At 50.2% G+C, this 18,601-nt stretch overlaps 1 protein-coding gene and 1 pseudogene across 1 annotated transcript in view; both read right to left on the bottom strand.

The window, feature by feature from the left end:
• Positions 1–18,601, bottom strand: part of ACO2 (aconitase 2) — a 45,803-nt gene that overhangs the window by 10,014 nt on the left and 17,188 nt on the right. The window contains exons 2-4 of the mRNA XM_069586111.1: positions 10,805–10,941; positions 6,474–6,732; positions 3,282–3,374 (exon numbers count right to left, since the gene is read on the bottom strand). Of these exons, the coding sequence (XP_069442212.1) occupies positions 3,282–3,374; positions 6,474–6,732; positions 10,805–10,941 (489 nt within the window). The remainder of the gene's footprint in view (positions 1–3,281; positions 3,375–6,473; positions 6,733–10,804; positions 10,942–18,601) is intronic.
• Positions 13,250–13,401, bottom strand: LOC138438504 (small nucleolar RNA SNORA11; annotated as a pseudogene).

The raw sequence follows: 18,601 nt of genomic DNA, 5'->3' as shown, positions 1-18,601 counted from the left end.
GCCTCTCCAGTGTAGCCTGGATGAGCCAGAGACCTGGGAGACTGGTAGCTTGGGCTCAGGAACAGCTCTGAAAGCTCCCGATTGTATGACTTGGACTAGTAACTGCCTCCCTGGACCTCAGTTTCCTCATCTGTTAGTACAGTATTAAGAATGGCTGCACCATCCCAACCCCAGGATGGTGGTGAGAACCAGATGACCTGGGATCCAAGTGTGTCCTGGGACAGGCCCAGGGACAATGCTGACTGCTGAAAGGTGCTTCGATAACACTCTCTGCCTCACGTGGTGGATGTGTGGAGTGTGCTTATCTGGCTTCTCCAGAGAGCGGACAGTCTCCCATGGCCTGGCTCCAGCACAGTGGAGGGAGGAGCTGGCAGTGAGCATTTCCCCCCAAGATACCTGATGCGGCCATAGGGGCAGCAATCCCAGAGCAGCCCCACCCACCACCTGAGGTGCTAGACGCTCTGCGGCTGTGGGGTTGCTCAAGGAGAGCTGCGGCCAAAGGGCACCATGTGTGGGTCTGAGTTCCGGCCCCACCACCCAGCTGTGGGCCCCAGGCAATGTGCTTCTCTCCAAGCCTCTGCTTCCCATCTATAAAGAGCAGCTGACAATAGTGCTCTCCTCACTGGACCACTGCAAGGACGCGATGGAAGCATGTCCCTCAAGCTGTAATCGGAGAAGGCACCGGTACCCTACTCCAGTACTCTTGCCTGAAAACCCCGTGGGCAGAGGAGCCTGGTGGGCTGCAGTCCATGGGGTCGCGAAGAGTCGGAGACAACTCAGTAACTTCACTTTCACTTTTATGCATTGGAGAAGGAAATGGCAACCCACTCCAGTGTTCTTGCCTGGAGAATCCCAGGGACAGCGGAGCCTGGTGGCCTGCCATCTATGGGGTTGCACTGAGTCGGACATGACTGAAGCGACTTAGCAGCAGCAGCAGCAGCAAGCTGCAACAATGCCTGGGAGAGGCAGTCTTCTTGTTTTGCAGCCAAAAGCCTTTACCTGAGGTTCTGTGGTTCACCGTCATATGGATTTATGTCCCAACATACACGTATTATGGATGTCAGGGACGCTAAATGAGATCAGAGTGGTGAAAGGCTCTTATGAATTGTCAACACCAACTGAAAGGTGGGCAGCTTCCCTGGAATATTACAGAAATCCCAGGGCCTCTGCCTTGGGCGAGGCATTTGCTCAGCAGACTGAGTGAGGCTCAAGGGGTCTCGCCTCTTGAGAATGCGGAAGTTAGAAGACCTGGTTCCTTCCCCAGAAACAAGCCAGCTGGCTGGGAGAAGAGGCCAACACGGAGGGAATCCCTAACAAACTCAACTGCTGCAGAGAACACTGTTTACCTGTTTCAATTCTCCAGCCCTCCTATCCTCAGCCAATACAAAGATTTAAAACTAGTCAGTTAATTTCCAAAACTCAAGGTTGTAAAAGCCTGCTCCATGAAGACCAGACACACAGAATTCATTATGATCACACAGTGTAGACTGTGAGTGTGGTCCACATCCAGAAAGGAGTGGTCGGCGCAGACTGGAGGGCAGCAGAAAGCATCACAAAGAAGCTGGTTGTGACAGCAACCTCAGCGGTTAGCTGCATTCGGTTGGGCAGGTGGGGGTGTGGTGGGGAAGAAGTGTATTTTTAGGCTGGACTACCACCGAGAACATAAAACTAGAAATGCAGCATCTATGTGCAGGAGCCGCGCGTACTGAGGACCTATTCTGTACTGACCTGGACGCCAGCCCAGAGCGGAGTGGAGTAAACAAGCCACAGGCCTGGTCCCCACAGGGCACGCGGCACACTATGTGGCCATAACGCGAAGGGTCCCGCAGAGGGTCACAGAGACCCCAGTGCTGGGCACCGGAGGGCCAGGGCTGCACAGAGGGAATCAGGAAGCAGCACGGTGGAGGAGGGATCAGCCAGGGCATTCGAGGCAGAGGGAAAGGGAGTAAGGTTTGCTGTGGACATGGCGACTGAAGCTGCCTAACGTTGGGGGGTGGGGGGAGGAAGAGGAAAGCCGCACAGAGATCATACAGTCCCTAGGAACTTTCTTTTTAAAAACCTTGGCCCAAAAGCTCCCAAAAAGGCCTGGGCATCTGTACTCAGGGGGAATGGGGGACGCTTGGATTGGGGTCCCCTTGATGACAAAAAGCCAAGGTTGGGGCCACCTGATCCCTAGCCCTGCTGCTGAGAGAAGCCTTCTGGCCCCTGCAGACCAATGTGACCTGCCATTCGCGGGGAGCCCCTTCCTGGCGAGGGTGAGGGTTTCAAAGGGCAGAGTGGTGATCTGCGGGCTCTGGTTTCAGAGTGGGGCGGTGTGGGAGCCCAGGCAGGGTCGGGTTACAGCCTGACTCAGCGCATCTGGAAGTGAGGCCTAGGCTGGAGGTGGGGAGAAGGGTCACCTTGGGAAGGTACAAAGAGGCAGGTTTCACACACAGGATGGATGGCAGATGAACACACACCAGCTGATGACAGCTAATGAACTATCTCCCCAGAAACACACACACACACACACACACACACACACACACCACACACACCACACGCACGCACGCACGATATTCTCCTGTCAAGAGAATATTCACCCCTGGGGAGACCCAGAAGAGCTCCTGGCTGATGTGGCCACATGACCTGGGTACCTCCCCCTCCAGAACTCCAGCCAGTGGCCAGACTCTGAGGGGCACCCCCTGCACTGAGAGGGGATGAGCCCTGGTGTGACAGGAGAGCACAGAGTGGGCAGAGCACGGACCCCAGGGCCAGGCTGCCCGGATGCTCGCAGGAGCCTGACTCCACACTTGGTCAGCTGGATGTCCCTGGGCAAGGAGATTAAATCTCCATTTCTTAGCTTCCTCACCTGTAAGGTGCGGACAATAAAACCACCAGACTCACCGGGTCCCGGCGAGCACTGCATAAGTTACTATCTGCAGAGTGCCTATCGCACCAAGTATTAGCAATCCAGCCAAGGAATGACGCTCGTGGAGAAAAGCAAAGCAAAAACCACCGCGATACGCACGATCGTTCAGAGAAGGTACAGCACAAAATACGCCAACCTGAAAATGCCGCTCAGAAGGGACTACTCTAAATTCTCACATGGAGACTGAGAATGTGTAACTTGACACAATGAAAATCAACTGTAAAATGAAAGTGGAGTCTAAGGGTTGAGGAAAACGTCATCTAACTGCCCGCTGAGGCCCCTGCTCATACAGACTGGGAGGTGCTGCCCAGGTCCAAAGGGCAGCCTGCTCCTCTGCCCACCCCCAAAGGCTGGCCAGACCCTGCTTTACCTGGTGAATGATTCCAGAGCCAGGCCTCCAGAAGCCCACGCCGTACTTGGCACCTGCAGTCGCCAGGAAATTATACACTTCCTGGTTTATGTCCTGTTGAGAGAAATCAATAACCAGGGCATTAGAAACAGTTTGCTCATGCCTCCCTCCCTCCACCTCCTCTCCCCTATGACTGAAATGCTGGCACTGGAAAGGCAGGCCCTCTCCTGGAGGCCTTCTACAAATAATTCCCAAAAGGCTTGGATGCTGGCCCGCAAGTCTCGGCCGGCAGGCCCAGGAGAAAGACCAGGAAACTGAGGCGGAGCCCAGTTCTGTGACACATGGCCAGGGAGTAGGTCCAGAACAAATCCCTTCCTCCCCCACCCCTCAGGTCTCAGCTTCCTTATCTGTAGAAGGGTCCTTCTGGCACTCAAGTCCTTGGTCAAGGCCAGCAGCGAGGGGGCGGCAAGACACCACAGGACTAACTGGGACATGGTGGGGGGAGGGAAACCATCAGAGGGGAAGCAGTGGGACGGAGTGGACCACCCGGTCCCACCACGCCTCATGCTGGGTGTTGTTTCTCCTTTGGAGCCTCGGATGCCTTGCCTGTAATTCTGGCTAACGTTTACTGAATGCCCACTACTGAAGTGGTACCACGCCAAAACAAACCCCATTTTACAGACGCAAAAACAGAAACTCAGAGGTCTTGCTCAAGACCCTAGGGTTAAACAGACAAGTCAGAGTTCGAATCCAGGCCTGTCCAGCCAGAGCCCATCGTTACACTGTAATAGGAACAAAGCTACTGCCCTCACAGAGGCGACATCTCAGAACACCTAGACCACTGTCTAACGCGTGCTAGGTGGTCAACACTTGGTAATATGTTTCATGGGCCCCAAATGAAAGACTGTCAGATGGACCATGTTCCCAACTGTAGGTTTCAGCCAAACAGGCAGCAGACGGTAACCAGTATGCCTATAATTCAAAGGCAACTTCCTCAGGGGGAAGGGAAGGCTATCCCAGCACATGGATATGAGGCCAACATTTAACTGGACAACCAAGCATGTCCCTGGACAGGTGAGACCTCAGGGACAAAAGGGATGGGACCATAGGCAGAGGAAGGACTCACTGTGGGCTCCACTAGGCCCTCCAAGGAACACCCTCAAAGCATGCAGTCCCCTTCATTTACACTTCAGACCAACTGGACTTTCCCAGTGGTCCAGTGTGGCTAGGACTCTACGCTCCCGATGCAGAGGGCCTGGGTTCGACCCCTGGTCAGGGAATTAGATCCCACATACTGCATATAAGATCTGGTGCAGCCAAATAAATAAAGATTAGAAGTAATAATAATAATTAAAAAAAACTGCAGACCAACCACACATCCTTCTGAGGGCACGTGTGGTTCCCCTAAGTGAAAGAGTGGCGGATAAAGAGCTTGGGTCCCCACAGCAGTCTCTTTCTGATTAATAATTAATCCGTTGGTCTCCTCATTTACAAATCAGTCACTGATATAACTGGTCCCAAGGGCAGGAGGCGGGCGGCTGTGGCCGCAGCTGCTCCTGTGTCCATGCGGGGGGCGGGGGAGACAGCCAGGTGGGCACGGAGCGCGCCGCTGTCTGCACCTGACTCAGCCTAGATGCCTCTCTGGTGGTCTCTGTGACCCTGGACACAGAGACCTGCCTCTCTGAGCTCCAACCAGAGGGAACCTTTACAGATACATGGAAGTCTGACCACGCTCCTGCCCAGAGGCCTCAAGGCCCTCCTGCTCCTGCCCTGCCCACCTCAGAGCCCCAGGCCCACAGGCCCCTTCCAGCTCCACAAAGGCATCAGCTTTCTTCCAGCCTCAAGGCCTTGAGGAACTCTGCTCTGTCCAGAATGTGCTTCCTCATCTGTCCTGGTCTCAGCTAACATGTTACATCCCCCCGACTCCACATGTATCTTCCAGGGCCCCACAGGCTTCCTTGAGAACACACGTACAGACTGGCAGTTACCAGTCTGCTAACTGCTTAGCTGCTGTCTCTCTACTGGACTCCCAAGATCCATGTTCATACTGGATCCCAGCACAGTGCCTGGCGTAAAATTAACGTTCAATAAACATGGGTGAAGTAAAGCAGGAATTGGGTTCTGAGACCCCATGACTCTGAATCTCATCTCCAGTAGGTTTTAATCCAAAAAGTCAGGAGAGGGCCAACTTCCGAGGGGGCTGGCTCTCCTGTGGGCGGTCATGCATCTCTCAGGCTGAAGCTGGGGACCCAATCCCCAGCACCGCAGGACCCCGTCACATTACCAGGTGCCACGGCTGCTGCTACATGGGAACCACGGCCGGCCAGCTGGACTCTGCCGGCTGAGGGGAGTCGCCGTGTGGCCAGGACAGAGTGAGCGGGTGGGCAGGGGGGCCTGAGTGGGCAGGCTGCCCTGCGCCTCTCCCAGGGGTCTGAGAGGCTGGCTGAGCCGCCGACCCTGGGAGCCGGAGCACTCTGCTCTGCACCCGTCGGGCTGCAGCCCTGCCAGCACTCAGCTCCTGACAACGGCCCCCAGGAGCGGGGCCCACTTCCATGACTGGATGGAGAGGGTGGAGGCCCAGAGCTGGGAGAGACCGCATGTTGCCAACAGTGGGCACACACAAAGGTGCCACAGCAGAGCCTGGAGGAAGGTGCACGAATTCGGCTTCCTAAGAAAGAGAGGGTAAGCCAAGGTGTTCAGTGTGGCAGCCAGCCCCTTCCACCTCATTAAGCAAAACTCACAGACAAAGAAAGCCCACAGGGGTTATTGGTCAGTGGGAGCTGGGAGAAGGGTCTGGCCCTAGCCTCACCCCCGTGCAGCTGTGGGACTGCACACAACTTGGACGCCTCAAGTTTACCAACAGCGACACTGTTGACCCACCTCCCTGCCGAGGTCCCCAGGGGCCTGGGAAGAACACGAGTGATGACTCTCCAGGGCAACTGGAGACAAGGATCAGAACCTGCACAATTTCCCTCATACTCTGTTTTATTACAGAAAAAGGACCTGAGAAGAATACCTTTAGTATGGTTAAGACTGGGGATGATTTTTGTTTTCTCTAGGTTTTCTCAGTATTTTCTAACATCTTCACAAAGAGCAAGCAGTGTTTTTAGAGGCAGAAGAGAACAAGACTAAACCAGAGCCCCTTAGACCTGGGGGCGGTGCCTCCCACCCCGCGTCACCCCCACCGCCCGCCTCTGCAGCCCTCCAGCTCACCTTGGCCCGGCGCAGGTCCTTCTCCCCGCCGAGCTGGGCCTCGATCAGATGGTCGCAGTGGATGGTGGACGGCACGGCCACCCTGGGCAGGCCGCTGCTGATGAACTGCAGCATGGCCATCTGGGCCGTGGCGTCCTGCATGGCCACGCGGTCAGGCCGCAGCCGCAGGTACGTCTTGCCCCGCTCGATCTCCTGGTTGGCCGGGTCATCCAGGTGTCCATACACGATCTTCTCTGAGAGGGTCAGAGGCCGGTTCAGCCTGGTGGGAGAAGCAGGGGCTTGCCTGGTTCCAGCTGCACGATCCTGTCTGCCCACAGCCAGGCCCTCTCAAGTACAAGGCAACCTCGACGGCAGCCAGGGAGGGCACCCTGCGTCCAAGGTGGAGACGAACCAGTACCCTCAGCACACAGCATAGCGCCTGGCACTCACTGGGTCCAAAATCACTTGAGGAATAACACCACCACAAGAGGGGGAGGGTTTTCTTTTTTCCCTAAAGGATATTTACTTTCCCATGTGTATTAAAATCCTATTATCTGATGAGAACTTTTTTCATCTATGTCTCATGGCTTAATCCTTACTGTAGCCTCGTTGTTAGTAAAATGACCTAGAGTTAATGGAGACTCAGAGGAGTGATGTTCAAAGCTCAGGTTCGCAGGAGGAGTCTCACCCTGGATCCTCTACATCTCTTGGGCCACGGCCACCTTCCCCATGCAGTTGGCCCACCGGGACACAGAGAATCCACCCAGAGACGCCCTCACCCCATCCTCCCCTCCCTGCACCCACAACCCTCCACCTTAGGTGGTGGAGGCCTCATCACCCTATTATACAAAAGCCTTCCCCATCAGCCCCGCTGGCTCTCACCCCACTAAGACGGGTGAGGCTGCCAGCTCTCAGAACAGAAACTGATGCCAGCCTCACGAGACCCTGTTCCTAGACCTTGTTTCCCTGTGGGGCCCACCCCTCCCTTCCCGTCAGGGCCCCTGGGGAGGTCCAGCTGCCTTCTCGTTACAGCCTCCCCGCTGCACTCTAAGCTCCCTCTGTGGGGGCCACCTCTCACCAACCCCCACTGCCTCTCAGCATAGCCCATCTGCCTGGACCTCACACTCTGCCTTCCGCCACTCGCAAAGCTTAAGCCAAACCCAAGGCCTCCTCAAAAGGGCAGAGTTCCACTCATACCCAACGAACCACACACACACACACAAAACTGGACTCAGAGTTAGAGGCTCTGGGTTTAGACCTGACCCAATTACTAAACCCACTGTGTAACCAGATAAGCCAGGGAGCTCACCAGTCCATCTCTAAAGTCGAGGGCTGGTACTGGAAACAGATAACAGAGCTTATACAGCACGCGTTTTTTAAACAGCTTCACCAAGGTATAACTGGTACGGAACAGACTGCACATATTTAAGTGCACAACTGATCAATTCTGACATATGAGTGTACCCATGAAATCGTCACCACGCCGAGACGACGCACACACCCACCAGCCCGAAGTCTCCTCTTTCCCCTTTATGACCCCTCCCTCCTGCCCCCATCCCCCGGCAACCACTGATCTGCTTTCTGTCCTAGTTTCTTCCTGGCGCTTTCAGTGCTCAGGGCAGAGCTGGTCTACATGCATCTATACTTGGATGTACAGAAGTCAGTTTATTCTCACAACACAGAGGAGCAAGGTGAGGCCCAGTGAAGTGAAGAACCCTGACCCTGGTCCTGAGGTAGTGAGGGGCCGAGCTGGAAGGCAAGGAGCCACCGTGGCCTTACACTGTCTTCTCAATTACACCTGGAAACTCAGGGTCCAGCCCGGCTTGTAGCCAGTGCTCCACGACTATCCTCACTGCTACTGCTGTTACCAACACGACTCTGCGGGGAAGCAAAGACAGGCCCTTCTGCTGGCCTGGGTTCCAGCCCCTCACCCCCAAGTGGGCTTCACCCCTTGAGAGCAAGGGCTCCCTAGGCTGCTGGTTTTCTGGGCAACAGCAGAGCAACCGCCAATTCTGAAAGCCTCTCAGCTCTGCTGTCATGAGAACTTGAGTAAAAATAGGCCTGGCCTGGAGTACAGCCTGCCCCCTTTAGTGGAGCGTCTCCCTGGCTGGTGAGGAGGCAGTGACTCACTGCGCGGAGCAGGGCCCCTCTTCCTGCGTCCCAGGGGCGATGAAAAATAGCACACGGGCTTTCAAACCAAAGACCTTGACAGCAAATGCCTGAAGCTGTATAAAAAAGCTAAGGACGAGTTCATCACCACATTTCTGTGGGGATTAAGTGAGGACAGCAAAATGGATCCTCAAAGTCCATCTGTCGCCCAGCTTCACTGAACGACAGAGACTCGGTTCCCAGGAACAGAATCAGGCTCCTCTGTCATGGGGTGGAGTCGTCCCCAGGCAGGCCCCCTGGCCCTCTAAAACACCCTCACATCTATCCTAATCCTTTAGCATCTTTCTAGAATGGCTCCACTTTAGCCTTCTTTTTTCTATGGAAGGGTCTCTCCACTGTGCCACCACTGACAGTTTGGGCCAGATGATTCTTTATTACAGGGGCTGTCTTCCATACTGCAGGGTATCTGACCGTATTCTTGGCCTCTATCCACTAGATAACAGTCAACCACCATCCCACCCTGGGTTAGGACAACGTACAACGTCTCCGGACATTGCTATATTTCCCTGGGAGACAAAAATCAACCCCTCACCCCCACCCTCAATGAGAACCACTTCTCTATGACAAGAATGAAAATGGAACATCCCTAATCTATACTAATCTGGAAAATGCCCAGAGTTATTGATTGGACTTTTCTGGTTGGTGCAGGGTTGGAATAAAAAGGCAAAGGAAAAATTTTAAGGGGAGAGTTAATTTCGCTGATAAAAATTAAAACCAAAAAAATTTAAACAAAAATTTAAACCAAAACAAAAAAATTTTAAAACCAAAATTTAAATCAAAGTTTTTTGATTAACTTTTTGAAGCAAAGACAAAATGGTAAAGACTCTTTTGTCAAGGTATGTGAAAGCAAGCTTCTGTGTTACTTCTCCCAAGCAGGGGGAGGTGTTTTTGCAGACTAAAGGAAAATCCATTCTTTTTCCACTGAGCTGTGATCTGAGAGCTCTAAGAATAAATAAAATAGCGTTTTCTGGGGAAACAGTATTTGTACAAGGTTGCAGAGTGATGAGGACAGTGGTTTCAACCCTGGCTGCACATCAGAACCAACCGGGAAAGTGGCCAGCACTCCTCACAGTCTGATGTCCACTCAGTCACCTGGGGCTCCTATGAAAACCGCAGATTCTCACTCAGTGGGTCTGGGGCGGGGCCTGAGGTTCTCTATGTCTAACAAGCCCCCAGGCCTGCTTGCTGGTACCGACGCTGCTGATCCACGAGCCACATTTTGACTAGTTAAGTTCATGCCACCTGTATCAGATGAACACCCTTGATGGACATGAATAGGTCCTTACTGTAATTAGACGATGCTATGCTGGAGGCTGCTGGAGATAAAGACTAAGATAGTCCCTGACCCTTAAAACGGAGGTGAGGACGCCAGTAAGGCGGAAGCAAGTGCCAACGGGGAGCACGTGCGGCACAGTGGCCAGAGCACTGGGTGAGGTCCAGTCGCTCCCTCACCGTGTGGCCCCGTCCACCTAAGCCCGCTCGCCGGCCCTGAGTGGGAATTCTGTGTGCGCTCCTGTTGGCTCCCTCGTGCTGCCAGGGCCATGCCACCTGCCAGGCGGGCACGCAGCTCTGTCTGCAGGGGTTCAAGCTCCAGGAGTAGTGCTGCTTGCCATGCAGGACCAGCCCCCATCCCTCCTCTTGTGGGATCTCATCCATCTCCCCTCCTGAGCCGGCATCCAGCCCAGAACCTGGCACTCAGGACAGCAGAGCAAGACAGCTGCCACTTCACTACATGGGCAAAGAGAGGTCCAGAAAAAAGGGATGCTCAAGTGCCCATCTGAGCTTCCTTCTGAGTCTCAAGGTTGAGCTCTCCCCCGAGCTGATGGACCAAAGAGGAAATATAGTAATTCTGAAGTCCCTGGACCTGGCAGACCCCAGAGGAATGGCCCAGAGCCAGTTGTCTGTCTTGGAAAGGGTAGCTGGGACGTTCAGGCCACAGCACCAAAGAGGGCCTGAGATCTTCTCTAGGGCCCACATCTCCAGGCTTCTCCTTGGCAGAGAGGGTGGAAGGCCCACCAGTGATCCAGAACACCCTTCCGCAGCAGGGACCGCTATGCCCTCAACGCCTAGATCCTGCCACCATCCTCCTCCGCCAAGCACCTCCCACACTGTCTGAGAGGGGCAAGAAACACCAGAAACACCAAGCCCTCTAACGGTCTCCACCGCTCGCCCTGCAGCCTTACCGTTTGCGGACAATGTTAATGTTCTTCTCGAGCAGGTCATAGCGGATGTACTCATTGGGTTCAAAGTGGCTCATGGCCACCTTGGCCCGTTGGCACAGGACTGAGGCCACATGGTACTGCCGTGCACCCAGGGCTTTCTGCAAGAAGACAACAGTGACTGTCAGCAGAGTATTTAAGGTGCTGCACCCCAAAGGACGGCGCAGAATGGTGAAAAAAGCAAGGAATTATAGAGTCAAGAGCTGTTCGGTGAGTGCAGCCTCAGCTTCCTCGCCTGAGCACAGAATGATACAGCAGCCACCAGGAACACAGCCTGTGGTAGGAGAAAGTGCAAGAGATTTATAGTCACAATGGCTATTTATAGTCACAAAGTCAAGTTCTATCCACCTGAGAAAACCCTCCATCATCTGAGGGCCAGAAGAGATGGGCCACGAGGGCAAAGCAGCTGTAGTGATCACACAGCTGCCACTGGCAAGGCAGAACGGGAACGTGTGTGGAGGCTCTCACTGAGCTCTAAAGCACCACCCAAATAGTCCCTGCTGTCCTACCTGCTCTCTAAGTCCGGGGGACTTTGTCTTATTTATCTCTATCTGGACTACTTGGCACATTAGAGATTGAATAACAGCTGAACTGATGGAAAAATTAGTGAGGAAAATCTGCACATGAGCTTCGGATGGCTCCTCCCTCCCTGAGATGGCGGTGGCTAACCCTGCTCCCCTGGCACGTGCAGCAGACTTACAGCTGGCCAGAACGCGGCACAATGCTGCTACGGGGCCTGAGACCTGGCCACAAAAGGATAACTTCCGCCCGGCTCTCTCTGATTGCTCTAGGGCAAGACACCACTGCAGTGAAAACATCTAGGCAGTCCTGAGAGAGGCCCGCCTAGAGAGGAACTAGACCACCTGCCAAAACCCAGCATGACCTTGCCAGGCAGGTAAGCACGCCATCTGTAAGCAGGTGAAGAGCTCCAGCCAAAGCACAAGCCACAGATAACCAGGGGCCTGGCCAGCAATCTGGACCGCAATTTATTGAGTGAGTCAGAGCCAGAACAATCCAGGCAAGATGCTCCCAAATTCCTGGCCCAAGGGAACTAGGAGCGAGAAATGTTTACTGTTGTTTGAATCCTCCAAGTTTGGGAGAAACAACTTATTAATGCAGCAGCAGATGAATGATTGTTAAATTGTCAGGTCTGTGTTAGTTCATTTTAAACTGGATGACAAACTTCACAGAGTGCACTATGACCAAGGAAGAATCAATGAATCCAATGAAGGGACAGCGGGGAAAGAACAGTGGAGCCCCGGGTCTAGCAGCTCACACCCTGGGCAAGCAAAGAGGCAAAGCTCAGGCCACCGCCCCTGACATCAAACCCTGCTGACCTCAGTATCTGAACCCCTACGAGTGCGTAGCGGCCGCTCCCTGTGCAGGTCACCCAGTGAGGAGAGCAGACCCTGTTAGGAAACAGCACACCCCCCACCCAGCACAGCAGGAGCGGCCGGCCTCCCAATGCAGACCTCAGGCCCACCTGCCCTCCAGCTCAAAATCCACCAGGGACTCTACTGCCCGCCCTTCTTCTATTGGGTGAAGAACGCGCCAATCAAAGGGCTTTTTTGGGGAGGGGGCAGTACATCCTGTGGGATCTTGGTCCCCTGACCATGGAGCGAACCATGTCCCCTGCAGGGGAAGCATGGAGTCTTAACCACTGGACAGCCAGCAAAGCTGTGCAGAGCTCTACCTTGATCTTTTTTTTCCTTGAGGTTAATCTGTGCCTTTATCCGCCAGTACAATTTAACTACAGTAGCCTGCAAACTTTTTTGATCTAAAAAGTACATTTTATATCACCGTCCAACAAATACACAAAAACGTATAATACATATACATATATAACAGTGAAACAAAGGTTTTGACAAATCGTCTATCCTAAGTCATTTTAAGTTTTTTTCCTTTTTAACCAAGGATGAACTGTGCAACGCATCAAGTCCCCAGTTCATCTGAGGGTCCACTTTAATGAAGTGAACAGTGGTGTACATTCTGTGTGTCTGGACAAAAATATGAGGACATCCATCTGCCATTACTGCTGCTGCTACTTTGTCATACAAAGTATTTACAGCCACCCCTATGTTGTCATACAAAGTATTTTCACAGCTCATAAAAACTTTTGTACTGTACATCCATCTCCCTTCTGCCCCCAAATTCCTAGCAACCACTGACCTTTTAATTGCCTCCATAGTTTTGCCTTTTCCAGAATACCATATAGTTGGAATCTATTTTTCTTCTTTTCCTTGAAAAGGGAGGTTCAAGCCTTTAACCTCTCATGGCCCACGCATGCATGGACCGGACAGGCTCTAGGCGGCAAACCCCCCCACCGCAACCAATCACTGTAGCTTTCTAAGCGAAACTGAGCCTTGTTCCACAGGTCCTGCCAGCAGCCACGTGGCGGTACAGGGGGACACGTGTTGGGTGTTTGTTTACAGTAAGGTCACAAGTTTTGTGCCCCTTGTCACAATAACCCAGATTCCTGTTTGGTGTGTTATCAGTTCAGTTCAGTTCAGTCGCTCAGTCGTGTCCGACTCTTTGCGACCCCATGAATCACAGCACGCCAGGCCTCCCTGTCCATCACCAACTCCCGGAGTTCACTCAGACTCATGTCCATTGAGTCAGTGATGCCATCCAGCCATCTCATCCTCTGTCGTCCCTTTCTCCTCCTGCCCCCAATTCCTCCCAGCATCAGAGTCTTATCCAATGAGTCAACTCTTTGCATGAGGTGGCCAAAGTACTGGAGTTTCAGCTTCAGCGTCATTCCTCCAAAGAAATCCCAGGGCTGATCTCCTTCAGAATGGACTGGTTGGATCTCCTTGCAGTCCAAGGGACTCTCAAGAGTCTTCTCCAACACCGCAGTTCAAAAGCATCAGTTCTTCGGCGCTCAGCCTTCTTCACAGTCCAACTCTCACATCCATACATGACCACTGGAAAAACCATAGCCTTGACTAGATGGACCCTTGTTGGCAAAGTAATGTCTCTGCTTTTCAATATGCTATCTAGGTTGGTCATAACTTTTCTTCCAAGGAGTAAGCGTCTTTTAATTTCATGGTGTGTTATAAATATATCTTAACCTTGACTTAATTTCAGCACCGGTTTCTATCCACCTCTAGCCCCTTGTGGTCTACAGGAGTTCGGGTCAGTCGCCCCAGGTCTGATAGGCTGGCCTTCCCAGTGGACGTCAGCCACACACACAGTAGGCCCAACTCTCAGGCTGTTCATTCAAGTCTCAGCGCAAATGCGACCCATTCCAGGGCAGGCTCCCCAGGGTGGACATTTGGTCAGGCCAACCTATTTAGTGACAGTCCCCAGGTCTTCAACCCACAATAATAATAACCACCTGACTGAAATGTCACTAAGCCATCACTTATGTTTCACGGTTAGGGACAGCCGGACTGACCTGTCAATTGTCCTACAGAAATCAACACTTGCACTCACTGTTTTACTGATCTACTAACTGCAACAAAAAAGTAAAAGGATGTTATTAGCTTGGCTGTAAGACTGTAAGCAATTCACTCTATTCCTCCAGGCCTCAGCTTTTCAAAGGGTGAAACCTCAGCCGTACTCCCTGCTTCAGAGCTGAGCTGAGAGGTTTGGAGTGCATGAAGTGGCACGTGTAACTCTGAAGAGGCTGACCTCAAGGGCAAAGACACCACGTATCATTCATTCACAGACCACGTATATCTCACATGTAAAATGAACACTAGGCTATGGGTGATCTTAGAATAAAAATAAGAATAGGGACATTCCTGGAGGTCCAGTGGCTAAGACTCCCAGCTCCCAATGAAGGAGACCTGGGTTTGATCCTTGGTCAGGGAATGAGATCTCCCTTGCCACAAGGATGATCAAAGATCCCACGTGCAGCATTAAAGACTCAACACAGCCAAGTAAATAAAAAATAAATATCAAAATTGATGGGGGAAAAAAAAAACCAAACCCAGTCATTACTTATTTGGTACCTGCTCTATGCCACCAGGCATTTTCTGTGTCTGATTTTGTGTGAGATGATTGTTATTCCCACCTTACAGATGTGGAAACTGAAGGTCAAAGAGGTTAAGTCACAAGTCCGACACGTGAAAGCAGTGAATCCAGGATGCAAGCACGGGCCTCTTTCAAGATGAGCCAATTCCCCTGGATTCTGCTGCCCTCTTGCCCCACAGAGCCCATCCTTTCCCATTTGAAGGCAGCCTGGTGTGATGGTTCAGATACAAGACCTATAGTCAGACCACCCAATCCAGCACCACCAAACTGCTGTGGCCCTGGGTAAGTTACTTAGCCTCACCAAGCTTTAGCTTCCCCATAGAGAAAATGGGAGATAAATGTTGGCATTAACTTCAAATGAAACAATCTAAGTGCTTGGCACAAAGTGTGTTCATAGAATATGTGCTCACTGTATTCTTTTCCTTCATGGAGGAGACAGACACAAAATTAGATAAGGTTGTGCTCCTTTTCTGGATTCTGGCGGAAGAGGCATGCCTTTTATTTTGCTTACTGCAAACACTGCTTTTGGTTGATCAGCATTTTTCAGAAGCCTTAGTTCATGTGGACCTTTGACATTCCTGACCCTCTTCTGTCTGTCTTGGTATTTCGGCTGTCTTAGTATTTCTCCTTAGTTATTTGCCCTCCTTCCAACTCTGGCCAAGACATTCTGAAAATCTAAGCTGAGGTCTATAGGTACATCTCTTCTGTCTCTCCTTCAGACAACTTGCAATTTGTTAGAATTTGCCTTGGAAAGTCTCCCATCCTTCTGAAATCCCTTCTACTTATGGGGTCCTGGCAGTGAGACCTCATCTATTTGGTCTCTGAGTAACTCAGAATTTGCTTTCCTCCAGGACACTAGACACACTGAACTTCCTTACCCAGTACACACCCCAAAGGGCTCTGCCACTGGGCCTTTGCACATGCTGTTTCTTCTGCTTAGAAAGCTCTGTCCATCCCTTCCCAATCTGCACTTCATGTAGGTAATTTCCATTCATCCTTCAAGTTCCAAACTAACTTCACTTTCTTAGGAAAACTTCTTGAACTCTCAATCCAAGCAGTCTCCTCTCATATATGCCCATTTACTACTTTCTAACATTCATTTGTGAGATGCTATCTGTCTCCACTACTCTGTAAGATCCACTAAGGGAGAGACTGTCTCTGTGTCTTCATAATAAAATTCCCCATATGACTGAACACCAGGTCTGACACACAGGAGGTGTTACATAAACATCGGTTAATTAAACCAAAGGATTTTTTTTTTTACTTTACCAACCAGTTCTTCCTTATTGAACAAGGTTGAATACAGAGCAAGTTCAGTTAATCTTGTAACAGCAAACAGCTAACAAGACAAATTAATAATTTACCAGTCTCAGATGCTTTTGGTTAGATTGTAAACAGGCTGAACATTTCTGAAAGACAATTAGGCGCTACCTATTAAAATGTGAAATGTCTCTATCTTATGACTAACTTTTCTTCTTCTTCCAGGAAGCTATCTCATAAAAACACTCATTTGAAAGAACACAGAGACTGGCAGGAACATTCTCTACATCACTGTTTCTAAAAGAACAACCTAATTGTACAAAAATAGGGCACTGGTTGAATAAATTCTGGTCTACCCATGAAGGAAAGCCATTCTACAGCTGTTTAAAAGGAACAAGGTAATGGTGGTGGTCTTACAACATTGTGAATGTAGTTAATGCCACTGGACACTTGAAAATGTTATAAAATGTCAAGTTTTATACGTATTTTACCATAATTTTAAAAAGGAAGTAGATCTACTTTTATTGGCAGGAAAAAAAATTCCATGACATTAGGTGAAAATAATTGGCAAAATAGTACTATCGTATGGGCCCATTTCTGTATAATAATAGTAATTAACAAATGTAAATATGCTCAGAAAAAAAAAACTGGTAAGATCTGCTTAGATTGTTCACAGCAATTATCTGCAGAGATTAGAATTATGGGCACTTTTATGTTCTAGGCTAAGTATTTCCAAATGCTACACATGTGAGCTCTTTTTGTAATCAGGGGGAAAAAATGGACGAGACAAATCACTGAAGGAAAAGCACGTTTACTGTAGTATAGCATACACAGCAAGATCAGGGAGGAGCATCTGGGCAACAATCAAAAGCATTCTAGTTTTTTAAAATGTGCAAACCCTTGGTTTCAGCAAGTTAACTTACAGGAATTTATCATTACTAAGGAAAAGGGGGGAAAAAACGTACCTTCACACTACAGGGACCTGGTTACCACCACCTTAACCCAGAGTCCAAAGAGCGTCAGCAATAGCAAGACCGCCTTGTTTGTGCCTTCCACTCAGACAGCACCACCTGGGAAGAGTCCCTGCCAACAAATATTCAACTGAACCGAAGAAAGCTTTGGGACCTGACTTCCAGTTTAAGACAAATGCAGGGAATAAAAGAATAATCAGTTACATCCAGAGTGTGGACAGTCTACAAGAAACTGGCCTGGTCTCCTCCTGAAGTCAATGTCATAGAGGAAAAGGGTGTGTGTGTGTGTGTGAGGGGGCAGGAGGGACTGTTCTAGGTTAAGAGAGACTACAAAGGCCACGTCAGTACAGTGCAATTTTTTTTTTAAATTAGATTTTGATGTGGAAAGAGAAAGAAACCAAAGATACTTTTGGGAGAAGTAAAGAAAGCAAATAAGGCAAAATGTTGGTAACTTTTGACTCTGGACAGTAGGTATATGGGTATCCTTTGTACTGTTTTCTATATTTCCTTACATGTAAAAAGTCATGACAAATACAGTACTGTAAAGTAAAAAAAATAAAATTTAAATTAAAAAAATGTCATGACAAAAAAATCTTTTAAATAAGGCATCAAGTACAGTTAAATCCATGTGCTAGATATAACAGCCTAAATTTCCTTCTTGGTTTTTCTGTATTTGCCAAGTTTTCTACAAAAGATTCATTTTGTAATACTTCTTATAATGAGAAAGAATGTAGATAGCATTAGTTTTTAATTAAATCAGAACCAAAGAAATACTCTTATAGACTGCTTGTAAGCAAAAGATTGATAATTCAATCTTTTCATAAAGCAGTTTGTCAATAAGATGCCCACGGGCTCATCCATACGTTTGACCCAATAATTCTGTATCTGAGACTCTATCATCAAGAAATAATTCTAAATATATAAAGGCAATGAACATTATAAAAAACTGTTTGGATTAAGATGGAAAATTATTTTCTCCTATAATTCCCCAAATTCCATCAAGGTGATACTGTTTTCAGACGGTGTAGAAAAAAAACCAATGTTCCCTAGTATCATTATATTTTTGTCCTTGAACCTCAGTTCTGAAATCCAACATTTGGGGAAGGTACCAAGCTCAGAGTGCCCACTCTGTGGGTCACTTCCCTGTGTGTGGTCTGGTGGACAGTGACAGGAGGCGGTGGGGGCCAAGAAGGAACATTTGAGGGGTGGGAATCCAGAGACCTGGCCTCAGAGTTGGGTCACAACGTCCCCTTGGATAAAAAGCCTAGACTTTCCGTGCCTTTTTTCCATTTCTATAAAATGGGAGAAGCAGGTTATTCTGGGTGCTCCAAAATCACCTGGGAGATTTCACAGACATGGTGCCCAGCCCCTACGGGCTCCCAGACCGCTCAATCAGAGTCACCAGAGGCAGAACCTAAGCATCAGTAAGAGCCTAGGTTACTCTGACACAGCTGGGTCTCGGAACTACTGGACTAGATGCTCTCTAGAGTGCGTTCCAGCTTAGAGATTCTATAAATACTCCTCCCCAGCAAGCGGACTCTCAGATAAACCC

This window comes from Ovis canadensis, chromosome 3 (assembly GCF_042477335.2).
Source record: "Ovis canadensis isolate MfBH-ARS-UI-01 breed Bighorn chromosome 3, ARS-UI_OviCan_v2, whole genome shotgun sequence".
In the NCBI taxonomy this organism is placed as follows: Eukaryota; Metazoa; Chordata; class Mammalia; order Artiodactyla; family Bovidae; genus Ovis; species Ovis canadensis.
This window is presented reverse-complemented; position numbering and strand designations above follow the sequence as displayed.